Source organism: Polypterus senegalus, chromosome 4, assembly GCF_016835505.1.
Source record: "Polypterus senegalus isolate Bchr_013 chromosome 4, ASM1683550v1, whole genome shotgun sequence".
In the NCBI taxonomy this organism is placed as follows: Eukaryota; Metazoa; Chordata; class Cladistia; order Polypteriformes; family Polypteridae; genus Polypterus; species Polypterus senegalus.
This window is the reverse complement of record NC_053157.1, coordinates 197032440-197046871: the sequence shown is the minus strand read 5'-3', so window position 1 is coordinate 197046871 and position 14432 is coordinate 197032440. Positions and strand designations below refer to the sequence as shown.

The 14432-nt window shown below is 34.9% G+C and overlaps 1 protein-coding gene across 10 annotated transcripts in view; it reads right to left on the bottom strand.

Annotated features, from left to right (window-relative positions):
* loxl3b (lysyl oxidase-like 3b) overlaps positions 1-14432 on the bottom strand; it is a 150336-nt gene that overhangs the window by 91735 nt on the left and 44169 nt on the right. For 7 of the 10 annotated variants that reach the window (XM_039751830.1, XM_039751829.1, XM_039751837.1 and 4 more), the window contains one exon: positions 1387-1601. In XM_039751830.1, the coding sequence (XP_039607764.1) occupies positions 1387-1601 (215 nt within the window). The remainder of the gene's footprint in view (positions 1-1386; positions 1602-14432) is intronic. The other 3 variants (XM_039751831.1, XM_039751834.1, XM_039751839.1) reach the window with 1 other exon arrangement.

The window sequence follows — 14432 nt, the reverse complement described above, 5'->3', positions numbered from 1 at the left end:
TTGCAAAACAGCTCAGGGTCTGTTGAGTTACACGAGGATCATCAACAAACATCTTTTTACAAATTCTCAGTTGGACTGAGACGTGGACTCTGATTCTTCCACTTCCAAATATTAACATTGTTGTTTTCAATTCATTCCTGTGTAGCTTTGGCTTTATGCCTGGGGCCATTGTCTTGGTGTGAAACAAACCTTCTCTCTAAGTCCAAATTCCCTGCAGACAGCATCAGGTTTTCCTCATGTATTTTGCTGCATTCATTTTATTTTTTATTGATTTATTCTCCTACATTTTCTGCAGAGAAGTATCACCACAGCATTACATTGCCTTCATTTGCGTTTTTGATAATGTGCATTTTTAGGCTTATGCAAAACATGGCATTTTGTTTGATGGCCACAAAGCTAAATTTAGATCTTACCAGACAACAGAACCTTCTTTCAGCTGACTTCACTGTGTCCCATGTGCCTTCTGGCTAACTCAAGCCAAGATGTCATGTGCATTTTTTTACCACTGGCTTTCACTTTGCCACTTTCCCATAATCTATGGTTGGTGAAACACTCAGGCCACAGCTGTTACATGCACAGTCTCCCCTGTCTCACCCACTGTAGCATGGAACAGATATATCATTGGTCTCTTGGTGGCATCTGCCACTGGTCTTCTTCTTGCAAGATCACTCAGTTTTTTGTGAATGGCCTTCTGTAAGCAGGTTTACAGCTGTACCATACTGTTTCTATTTCTTAATAACTGATTTAACTGGACTCCAAGGGATATTTAGTGACTTGGATATTTTCTTGTCTTCATGACTTGTGCTTTTCAATCACCTTTTCACAGAGTTGCTTGGAATGTTCTTTTGTCTTCATTGTGTAGGTTAGGCCATGATACAGACTAAACACAAGCTGGTCTTCCACATACAGGTGCATTTATACAACAATTAATTGAAAGAGACAGACAGGTGATCTCCACTGAACTAATTATGTGACTTCTGAAACCAATTGACTTCACTACTGATGAATTTGGTGTGTTGTATTAAAGGTGGGCAAATACTTGTGTGATCAATTAATCTGTATTATATATATGTACCGAGTCTACAACACTTAGCAGGTATCTGTTTTCACTTTGACATTAAACAGTCTTATTCTGTTGATCAATGTCATAAAAGCCAAATTAAATCTACTGTGATGCAATGTTACATAATAATGAAATGTGAAAACTTTCAAAGCAATAAATACTTTTACTGGTACAGAAAGTGCCAGAAGAAACCAACTTTGAAAGGCATGTCAGTAAATTGATGGTCCACAGACATATAAGTGACTTAATTTCTGTATCACAAACCACTGTGTCATCATGCTGCAAGCATGGCAGCATATATCAAACCTCTCATAATTTCTTACTTGTAAAAATTCTTGTTGGCTTTTCTCTCCATTGGAAATCCCATCATACCACAGATAACTTGTGAATTCTTAGGAGTCCAGCCAATATCACAAATGTGCGTCCAGCCATCCTTGTATTTGATCTCCACAATTCCCTCTGTCACTGGGTTTCTCTTTTTAGCACTGGCTACAATAGGCCTGAGTCGTATCTCTTCAACACGGTCTTCTTCAACCTGCTGGTGGATAAACAAACATTACATTTTTAACATATTGATTTTAATCCTCAACAGTGAACCGAAGATTCAAATCTTTCACTCAATGATTTAAAAAAAAAGTGATTTCCTGGATGAACAGCATGATCTACAGAGTCATCTTTTGCAAATTCTCTCAGCTTACTATTACTGCTAAATATGTACTTTCTTTGGCTCTGCTGTACTCCCTTTATGTTACATTACTGTAATCTTTGCTCAGAATATTGTCTTCTTATAGCATCTACTAGCAATGGTATAATATAAAATGTTGGTTGAGTGATTAATTGAATGATTTCAGTATATATTAATAAACTGACTTTAATAGTCTCTGAGCCTACTGTTTGGTGCTCCTGCTCACAGCCCCAGGGACTAGGTTCAGCTTTCAACAAGATCTCTGTATAAGTGAATTTTGTATGTTCTCACCATGGTGTTTATGCATATTTACTTTGACATTTTCAAGATATTCAGGACAAGTTGACTGTGGTAAATCTATACTGGATTTATGTGAGTCTGTGAGGGTGTGTGATGGACTGGCATTTCATCCAGGGATTCTGTTTCTGTTTGTGATAGATAGATAGATAGATAGATAGATAGATAGATAGATAGATAGATAGATAGATAGATAGATAGATAGATAGACTTTTCCCTAGGAAGAAATTTGGCAGTGTAAAACTTTTAAAAGTATACTGTCAAACTACTGAACTAAAAATCTTGTAGTTTAAAGTGCATTGTTTAGGATGTCAGGTTTCAGCTTACCCTACTACTCTTTGGTCTTTCTTTCTCTGCCTTGTGAACATCTATAATTAAATACTGTGTATCGGTTAAATTAATCAGCATCAAACGTCAACAATGCTTTTAAGTGACCTATATTGAAATCTTCCTTCAGAGGTGAGTAACATGCATAAATATTCTAAATATGTTCTGTTCCCTGTTTTTTCAGTGTGGTTTTATTAGTAAGGCACATCTGCAAAGCTTTATCACACACTCAGGCATATGCTAGACTTGTATTAAAATGTTAAATTTACAGATCTGACATTCCTAAATCCGTATTTACCATCATTTAAGAATGTTTTCATATACAGATTTTTTGTGTTTTTTCTGAGTATAGTTTCTATTTTCCATTTATTGTGATGATATTTTATAGGAGTATTCCAAATATCTATTTTTTCTGTAAAAGTTTTCTTAACTACCTTACATTGTGCTTTCTGATTGTAATTAATTTGTAAAGGCGGATTATGAATAAAAACTGACTTGTTTCATTTTCTGCTATGGATGTAACATTAATGTACATACAGTATTTGTAATTTCAAGGAGTATAAGTTAAAATATATACCTAAATGTCCTTAACCTACAACGTCAGTAATTGGAGAGTTGGGTGTATTGACATATCTGTTTTCTCAATAGATATCGGAAAGGAAAGCAAAGTACCTCCTTGACTTGACATCAATCAAAGTACTGAATATTACATTTGTTATTTAAAGTTCGTCAGATAGTTTGGCCTACCTAAATCCAGCGACATCTTCTTTGTTACTTTGTGTGTAGTTTTGTTAACTTTAAAGATCTTGCTGTCTTGTTATGCATTTACTGTAGCTGAGACATTCACAAACTTATATTATTCCCTCAACAACATGGTACCTAATACACACCCAAAAAGGTCTTTGTAAATTGCTCTTGCTTGACTCATGCCTCTTTTAAATAGGTTGGCATTAAATCCCAAATCAATGATCACTTTGATCTGGCCTTTATAACAGCAGTTTGCTCCATATTTTATTCTGCTTATCTCTTTATTTCTATTTCCTGGTTTTGTTTGTTATCTCAGGGATACGGAAATCAGTAGTTTTTTTTTTTTTATATGAGACACTATCAGTCTAACAATGTTTATTACAGGGCTTGAATTTCAAAATCATTACATGACTAAGAGCTTAATTTGCTAGGCAAAAGTGGAAAAACATATTAACACAAAAATGTCAGAATTTTAAGGAATCACACTAAACTTTTTAAAACATTTTCACTCTACTATGTATTACATACCAACTCTCTTCTTTAAGATCTCAAAAATTTAAGAATTTACTGTAAAATGTGACAGATGAGGTGTGCATAACATCTGGCAGAAGGAAGCAAAATTAATCGTTATCCTCTTTAATAAAACCCTTGTGTGCCTCCAGTGTCCGTGTGTGTGTCTTCTGGAGAAGTGTGCATGCGCTGGGCCACACAGCACGTGTTCAGTCATTCCCTGTGCAGAGAGAGAGAGACAGACACACACATGCGCGCGAGTCACACACACACACACAGGCACGCGCGAGTCCCGCACACACACACAGGCGCGCGCAAGTCACGCACACACACACACAAGTCACACACACACAGGCGCGTGCGAGTCACGCACACACACAGGCGCGCGCACGTCACACACACACAAAGGCACACTCACGTCACACACACACAAAGGCACGCGCGACAGACAGACACACACACAGGCGAGAGACAGACAGACACACACACAGATACAGAGGCGCACGCTTAAGAGACACACACGCAGGCCCGCGAGAGAGACACACACACACACACAGGCGCGCACGTGCATTGTTGCAATGTTACTTTTTTGGTTTTTATTAAATTACAGATTTTTCAAATGTTCATTTTTTCCCCTGTGCTTAAAACTCATTAAAAAAAAGAGTTTTTAACGAGCGGGTCATAAGGCTATAGCGCAAATTCTTGCAGTGTTAGTTTTCTCTGTTGTTCAAGGTTTTCTTAGTGTTATTCAATGTTTTTACATTTAGTTCACTATTACGCTCTGCTTTCTATGGTATAGTTAACTATATTTGTGCTTAAAAACTTAAAAAAATCTATATTTACATACAGTTCATACGGTCTGGAACGGATTAATTGTATTTACATACAATCCTATGGAGGAAATTACTTCGGTTCACGACCAAATCGGGTTACAACCAGAGGTTTGGAACGAATTATGGTTGTGAGCCGAGGTTCCACTGTATTACTGTCAGACAAAATTACAGGCATTTTACTGAGATACAAACCAGTATTACTGAGATAGAAAATTAAAGGCACACAATACAGTGACACATATTACAGCCATATACAAGGTCCCTTGCCATTTAATATAGACTGTTCATACAAATGTTTATGCACTACTGTTCTAGCGGCCGGTATTGTAACGGGCTTAATGTCTAGTCTTATTATATTTTACTTGCCATATTTAGAAATGTATTCATCTGTCTATTTTTAAACTTTATTTTATTGTTCAGTATAGTGTTTTGCTGATACGAGTTGGGGTGTACAGTACTAACCATGGTGGAGGCAGCAACCAGCATTACATATGATATGGGCATCAACTAAATTTTGGAACAAAACATATGTCTGTGGTGTTTCCTTATATAAATGGGGAACCTGTTGAAAATTTGGTGGAGATATGTTAAAATGTGTGGATTTGCTTACAGGACAAACACTGCCAGGGGTGCCTGGCAGTACCTGGGGTTGCGGGTTTTAATTTAAAGTGAAATAAAAATGACCAACTTTTAACAGACTTGTCCCACCTTTCTGGGCATAACAGGGACCTATGTATGTTGATGTAAGCTTTCAAGACAGAACTTTTAGATGATTATCTTGCATTGTCTCTTTTCCGAAAACTTTTTTGTAGAGGCTACTGCTCTCATCAGGTACTCTGTTAATATTAGGCAACTTTTTGGCACATTATAGGGCATAGGACATAAACGATAAATGATTGCACAGATCATAAAGAAAAAAGTTTGGGAAAAGTCCATATTGGTAGTCAAAAGGAGACACCTCCATATCTGTATTGAATAAAACATTCCTAGATAATTCCAATATTGAAAGAATATTTCCAATTAGACTGACTGTCATTAGCAGTACATGTTTAATATTTTTAAATCTTGGTTCACTCTTTTGATTTGACCTTTGTTAGTGGTATTTGAATGAAAGATTTAGAAGTACACTAATTTTATTACAAAACTGTGAAATGAACCATGAACTCTTTTATCAAAAATAATGGTATAATATTTTCTAATAAATACTTTTAATAATTCTTGAGCTGAGAGAGTTTTTTTCAGGGGAATAAAATGTTCAGCATTTGAGAACGAGTCTATATTGACTTGAATGTTTGCGCATCCACCAAATCCACCAGATCTGTAAGAGTAGTTACAGCCACAGACCTCTTAAATGAGATTAGGTTCATAAGTTTATAGAATCAATATGCCATCATTGAACTGGCTGGAAAAAAAACAGCCTTAAAATTCTTCTCACCAGCATAATAAAAGATAATAAAGTTAAGTTAGCTGAATAATGTTAGCAAAGTGAAATTTAGGTTTGAAGGGGAGGCCAAAAATTAGGGCAGTTATAAATACTGTACTTCAAAATGCTGAAAGTCTCTGGAGTCTCTAAATTCTAAAACAATCTTTTACCAACCTTGTTGGTAAAAGAAGTAATTGGGTCAATGAGAGAGCTAAAATCTCTGCATAACTTTCTGGGTTATGTGACTCATGAACAGCCATTGGTTGAGTTTGAGTATGTACTACCAAATCTAAATGCTGCTGCATGGTATGGAATTCCAAGACCATTTGCTGAGAGAGTCTGTAAGCTTGTTTACCTGATCCTACTTGACTTCCTGGTCTTTTATTCTGTAGGATTTTCTGCAATTTTTTTTATCTCAGAAAAAAAACAACATTTTATATTGAGGTTGCTTGTGGTGTGATCCAGTTATTTGTGGTAGAATATCTTGAAATAAGCAAGATTTTTAAGATAAATTAGATGAGTGGACCTAAATATGAAAGATGGTATTTAAAGGTGTAGATAAAACTATGGTCAAAAAGACAAACATGAGTCTAACAACCAAACATAAAAGACAAAAAAATGACTATTTCAAAATTTAAACAAAATTCAAAATTCAGAAGTTAAAAAAAGGTCTAAAGCAAAACTAGGTGTTCTTTTCTGTAACAATAAATATTCAAGAAAAACACTGAATTTTGGATACATTTTAGATGTATCCAAAACTTGGATACCTTTTTACCACACTGTATTTTATACAGCAATTGCTTGATGATGTCACACACCATGCCATCAGTGACTACGTGATCGGCAATGGTAGTTGTTAACATAAACTGTATGGCCGTGGACATAAAAAAAAAATCACAGTGTAAAATGCAGCATCCTGGTTAAAATCTGTTGCAGAATTGTGCAACAATAACTTCATCATCATAATGATAATATACAATAACAGGAAGCAAAAAAAAATGGATCCCAGCAGACTGCAACCATTATCCAAGACATTTAGAATTGTTTCTACTCACAATCTCCTTCTAGTAAACTGGTGCCAGTTTTGGAACATGTTTTTATAAAATACATCCTAAAACTCTTACCAATATTCTTAGTTTGGCAGTGTAACCTTCCTTAATACCAACTATCTCATGTACTGTAATCTGTTTTGAAAAGCATATTCTTAACTTTTAAAAATCTAAACTACCAGCATATTCAGTTAAATGTGTATATTAGCTATAACTTACTTCCTGCAAGTGTCATGTCGTAGATATGGCTGTACACCCCTGCTGTCATCTCAAATCTCTTCATATATTTTGGAATATCAAAAAGCATTTGCATACTAGTCTGCCATCTGTACCTTCCTATATTTGGTTCTTTCTATATACCAGATAATCTCCCTTTTGCCGCAAATATTTCTTCTGCTGGATCTCTATTCTTTCCTTTTGTTACTGATATCCAGCAGCATCCACTCTTTCTAGACATGATTGCAAAATCAGTATTGGAGTCATGCTTCATATTCCATGCTCTTTGGAAACTTCTTTCTTTAATTTAGTTCTGTCCAAACTTTCATCAGCATGTATCAACTGATCATCCAGTCCCAACAGCAAGAATTAGCAGTCGTTGGAGTGACTGCTTTAGAATTGGACAGCTAGTGATAAGTGTTGCAAATTTGATCCTTGAATTCTGATTCTCCACTTAATATTGTTCATACTGTGACATAAGTGCAGCATGTGTCGCACCTCTGTCCCTGACTGTTCAGGCATGTCTATCTTTGAAGCTCTTCATGATCTCCATTATAGAGCTGGGTTCAGTTATAGCAGGTTTGGGCTCTAGTGTGTGTGTGGGTTGACTTTTTAATTATGCAGAAATTACTTATGCTTTTTTCTGGTTGCTAGATTTCTATAAAATTTTATCACACAAAAATATTTGATATTTTTGTATTTTTTCATATTGAAGGCATAAAGGAAAATAATGTCTTTCTAATTGTTCTGTTGCTGCTTGCTCATTCTGTTCTTTGAGTGTTTCTCTCTGTACGCTTGTTCAAGATGCCAGTTTCTTTCAAGCTCTTTTATATGCTTTGCTATAGAACAATGTTTATTACATTTGTTACATCTTTTCAATAAGGAGCAAGTATTGAGTGGAACAGGATTGCAGAGATTTGAGTACAAACTTGTAACCTGCACGGTAACACGGGTACAAACTAATGTTCTGAGAACATTTCAAAAAGTTGTAACAGAAAAAAAAAAAACATGTACCATGGTTAGTCAAGTTCCTAGTGCTATTGGAAAAATAACGAAAGTGTTTCTTGTCTCATAGAAGATTAGTGGCTATTCTTCACTAATGTTAGATAAGAAAATATTATAGCACTCTTCACAAACATTTGTCACTGTCACTTGAGTAGACCTAAAAACACTATGTCAACATCATGAAACACAAATTGAAAGGTTCTTTTATGAATTGAGGAAAGTGCCTGGAATTCATTTAATGTAGTGATTTATTTCCTTGAATCTGATTAATAACATGCATTGCTTTTTGCATCGTTTGTAATTTTTATTATTATTTCTATAAAGTAAACGTCATCATTTTGTGTCTGTGGACTTCATGGCCATCAACATTTTGTGTGTCTGGCCGATATGATGTGGTGTGGTTGCTAGAGAGATGATTAATGTGCCATGTTTCCTGTTACACTGTAGCAGCCTTGGTATGCATAAATTGACTGTCCACACAAGCATGTGTTTAAACTTTAAACTATTTAAAGGAAAAACTTTCTCTTTCTCTATTTAAAATAAACATAACTTCTTATTAACAGTATAAAGGGGCTATGGAATTTGTTTTTTGTTTTTATGTCAGATTTTGAAGGAAGTGAAAAGCTTAGGCACATTTTAAATAGCAGTACCATGGTGACATCACACATCTTGCTATAGTAGTCACATGGATAGTAACAGATATTGTCATTAGCAATAACATGGCTGTGGCCAAGTTCAAATAGGTACAACATGAGACAAGAAGTAACAAGAAGACAATGAAAATCCCTTGATGTCAATACAATAATGATTAAAAAATAATAATACTTACAGTAGAACAAAACATATAAAACCCAGCATTAAAAGAATCTGTAAGTCAGATAGATGCCTTGTAGTTCTGATTTCCTCATTTTTTATTAAATCCTAAACTGCACAATTTAATGCACAAAATCTTTTAGAAGGTCATAGCTATACATGTATTTCTTTTGAGGCAAGACTATACAGGAATGAAGCCGTCTGAAAGAGAGTTAAATATGAAGCTTATTCAAAAACCTAAAACTGCTTTTCATGATCTTGTTTTATTGATGTCTATGTTCTACATCTGTGTCAGGATTATTAGCATTAACAATAAAAACTTAAACTGCAAATGGCTATCTGACAAACATTGTAAGTGTACAATCAGGAATTAGAGCTATATTATTATTTCAAAATCACAAGGCAAAAGTGAAGTAAAATGTTTTAAGAAATAATAGTTATTTCAGCGTAAGGAGCTATTTTATATGGCCTCTACTGGCTCTCCACATGAAGGGTCAGACACAAGTTTATATCCCAATATGTAGTCATAAGAAACAAAATACTTCTCTTGTTGTTGTTTTTTTCTATTTCCTAAGAACTAATTTCATGCTTTTTATATAAAAATTATTTTACTCACTTCAGCAATAATATCTGATAGTACTACCTTTAAAGGATTATGTAACAGTGAGTACAGAGGACATTTCAAAAGATACTTTTGATAAAATGTGCTTACTGGACTGCAGAATAATACATTCTGCATGCACTGGTTACCAATCAGACTTTCACATCCTTTGAACCTTGGTAAGCCTATACACCAATACAGTGCTTCAATAATTTGTACTATACCGTTTCCCATTTCCCTTATTTATTTAATGCAAACAAAAAAAAAAAAAATTTTTAAATTAATAATGTGTATGAGTTGTTATTACTGGGATAGTTTGAACCTGAATAGTTCTTCATTCTAAAGGGATGCCATAAGCATGAAGAGTCTGAACCTATCCTAGCAGTATCAATGACAAGTAAAATCTTAAAAGGATGCCATTGACAACAAAGCACACCTATCAAGGTCCCTGGAGCTACGAGACAGTACCAGTAACTGCTACAATATCCAGTCCAAGAACACTTAACTTATACTATAGATTTACTTACTTATAATAAGGAACAATGCTTTTGACATCTGGTTTCTCGAATACTATTTTCAGAATGTTTTCTCTGCTCAATATATTCAATAAAGATGTGGTTTCGTTTTGGACCAATGTGAAGTCAATTATTTATTGGCAAAAATACAAACGTATGTGTCAACATTAAAATATTTTTTGATAAGAAAGCCAGCTAACCCATTTTTCATTACTGAATAACATTTTTTCTAATTGTCATCCATGATGTATGCTGCTTGTGTCATGTATTAATTTAAATTCAACCTAATTTACCTGTAATGCATCAGCTTTGGAAGAAAAATAGCTTGCTTTGCTCCGTGGATATTTAAGCATAGCTTTAAGGTTTTAAAATACAAACGTGCGTCAGTCGATGTGTATCGTTCATCTAAGTACCCTTTCAAATAAATACTTTTAGAACAACATTTTAGTTTTCTAGCCATATTTTAGTATTTTAGGTCTACCTGTTCCATTCCTCCAGAATTACCTCTATCATAGCTAAAGAGGAATGTTTGATCTCAGGGGATAATAAATTCTAATCCATCCATATGTCAGTTTTACCCAGATATGTTTTTATTGTAGGATCACATAAATACATACAGTACAATATACTTGCATGTTCAATCCTTTATGAGATGTAAAAGTAGTGGAATCAGATAATATCTGAACTAAAACATTCCTATTGGGCAGCAACTAAATGGATAAGATAAAATAATCATGTCTTTTGAACAAAGGAAGCTTTTACTGGTCATCAACAAAAGGGTGTCTTTTATTACATCCTAAAATATTCCCGAGGGTGTTGATCTGGCTTTCCAGTCAGTTATCCAACCGATTATAGTCATAACATTAGATTTAAACATGCATGTGGAAGAATAACTAATAGATGACCCGGTCTGGGAAAGGAATGTTGCTCTTATGATTTACTTTTCTTCTAGAGAGTAAGGAAAACTAACAGAGTTTCTGTTTTTCAGGAAACAAAAACAAAAGCGAGTCACTTAGGAGTGGTGGGGGGAAGGCTTTTTGACCCTTGGGCACTGAGAAATGCTTCTACTTACTGCTTGAATTCTTGTTTTTGGAAATCACATTTTATACAGTTTAATAATGAAAACAGATGAGTCCATCATCCTAAAACAAACTCACATTTTTATAGCTAGTAAGCATATTTCACACTTTTGTCAACAGTGGTGCCTTACAATGACATAAATTCTTAAGGTTAAAAAAATAATGAAAAAACCTATAAAGAAAGAAGGCACAAAGGCATGCCTCCCAGTGTAATTCCTTCTTAATGGAGTATTTCTAAAACTTACGGACAAGCTTTTGCAAACAGTTTACTTAAAGGTTGCATTCCAAAATGCTGGCCAGAGGTTGTCAGAGGTCTTTCTCAGCACTCCAGCTTAACACCGGAGAGAGAGGAAAATGGTTAGACTGCATCATCTGTTTCAACACATTCCATTCCTGTAAGCTTTAAAGGGAAGAGCCTGTCAGTTTAGTATATTTGTGGTTGAAAGTGAAATATAGGTTTTGATTAAATCATTCTGTCCTTAAATATGCAATTTTCATGTGTAAACTCTTTATTTTCCTTTTAACTAGTAATTTTATTTTAAATTTGAATTAATCATTGATTGTAAAACAAGGAAAGTCCAATTTTCAACTACAACTAGAAAAACACAGTAGACGAATAGAGGTCTTTGTGTTGACTTGTTTCAAAAAGACCTAACGGCTAAATATTTCTCTATTCAATTGAAAATCAATGACCCTTTATTTAAGCACATAACTCTTAATGGATAAATTAAAAATGACTTTTTTTCCTGACGGATACCACAGTGATACGGTGTCTTGTGCTGCTCCATCATGCATCAAGTGTTTTGTATTCAAATTTTGCACCCTGTTGTTGTCTTCCTGGTGACTGCACAACCTCCCTGTACCTGTGTGACATTTAATCTGGTGCTCCAATTTTACTTACACAACCCCAAAGACATACATGTTAAGCTAATTGGAGCAAATAGATAATCCAAACAGAGTGTGGCTCTAAGTGTTTGCCCTATTTTACCTCATGTGGTACAGTGATTAGCAGTTTCAATGACCTAGTATGTTCTTCAGTCTAGTTCCTGTGGTGTTTTCTCCAGGAATCCGTTTTCCTGAAATATTTCAAAGTCCCCTCACACCATCCCTAATATATCAACAACTCCTACCACGTCAACTGGAATGGCGAGTGACAAGTATTCCTCTGACCATTAGTATGGGTTGTCTATAATTGATGACCAGGTAAGGAGACAACTCAGGAAAAGCCATGGGACCAAATGGAGCCAGTCCTTTGAGTTCTTAAGGCTTGTCCTGACCAACTTTGTGGTACCCTCTGCCACCTGTTCAGTCCATTCCTAAAGTTCTAGAAAGTGCTGCTGCTGTCGAAAACATCCTGCATTGTTCCTGTTCCAAACACCTCTTCACCTGATGATAACAGACCAGTGGCACTTACGTCTCACATCATGAAGATGTCTGAAAAGCTGGTCCTAGACTATATGAGGGCTCTTGTGGTAGACTACCAGGCTCAGTTACGAGATACACTCTGGATTCCTGGATGTAATAGCAAAGGAGAGAATTAAACAAAACAGATTGCCATTATGAACAATGCTGCACAGCCTCTCCCTAACACACTAACAATGAGTACTTTGAGCCATTGAATCATTCAGCATAAGCTTGTCAGGAAATGTTACAGAGTCTCTTTTATACCAACAGCAATATGCCTGTATAATATCTCACTGTGACTGTGACTGTCCAGTCAGAAATTTTATTTTTATTAATTTTGTTCCTTTTCATTCATTCTGGTGTGTTTTCAGATCATAATCTATCTATCTATCTATCTATCTATCTATCTATCTATCTATCTATCTAAACAGCTGAAATGAGCCAGCATGTGTCTGTCATTTTTATCATCTTGACAAGTCTGTATACTGACAAATTCAGACTGTTCCCACTATTACTGTTTAATAGATATACCAAATAAAGTGCTTTCTCTGGGCATCAAAGTAAAGTTTTTCTGACAGCTGGGAGAAAAGAAAACCAAACCAGCTGTATTTCTGTGCAGAATAATTAAACTTGAAAAACAGAAAAGTATGCATCATATCCTCTGAACTATTCATAGTTTGAATATACTTGTACATTGTCTTATTTCCTAATTTAAAAAAACAAAATTGTATTGTACATTAACTACCACTATATTACTTTTTTGATAAATTCCTTTGTATCTGTTGATTTTTTATGCTAGTCATCGCAGAACCAGTTTTCCTATATTACTTGAAAAATAATAACAGACTAACAGCTCTTTGTATTTTGTCTTACAAAACTTCTTGTTTAAAGATATCTGGAAAAATATTTAAACTTGAAGTTAATTAACTTTCTGCTCTTTGTGCACTGGCTGGGATACATAGCACTATTGCTTTTTAAATGCCCATCCAGAAAGACACAGAAACAGGAATTAAACTTCATCTGGATGGTGAAGATTCACTTCAGTGCCTCTTTCACAGCAATTCAATGAATGAATCACTTAGGAACTGACAGAATAACACAGCTGTGCAATGTGCTTTGATTTCATGTATCATCTCTAACAGGTAAAGGAGGAAAGTTACACAGTAATGCTGCAATGTGTTAAACTTTACGAGAAGTTTGTTCAAACTCAAATCAAGAAGCATGGAGTTTAAATGCCCCTTAGAGCCAATAAGAAAATGACTGACATCTAATTATGATGACCAAAACCAGATGTGGAATTGCTGGCTTCTATACCTGTAAAAACATGCAGCTTTGTGTCTCTATTTTAGAAAAGCAGCTAATCATCAGCATTTTTCTAAACAATCAACAGAGTTTGTATTTTTTAATTTACAGTATAAATGTCAATTCTAATTTGCCATTACTAAAACTTTTTTTTTGATATTTGATTTTTTAATTTGATATGCTGTATTAACCCTCAAGGGTAAACTGTTTTTCGCATGATCTTTGGAGGTCCAAGCACAGGGTCAGCCATTGTTCAGCTCCCCTGTTTTTCCCTGTATTTTATAGATTTATATTGTTACTTGTCTGTCTAATTGCATTCTATAAATCTATTTATATTAAAACTAAGATGCTAAACACTTGACTAGTATTCTATTTGTTATTAGGTTGGCACAGTGATTTATGGATCCAGAGACCAGGGTTAAATTACTAGCTTGAGTGCTGTCTGTGTGGATACTTCCTGTTCTCCAATATACATAATACGTTTCTTCAGCTACTCTGCTTTGTTCAAAACTAAAGACAATGACATAAGTCACTACACTAAATTGGCCTATATGACCAAAGGG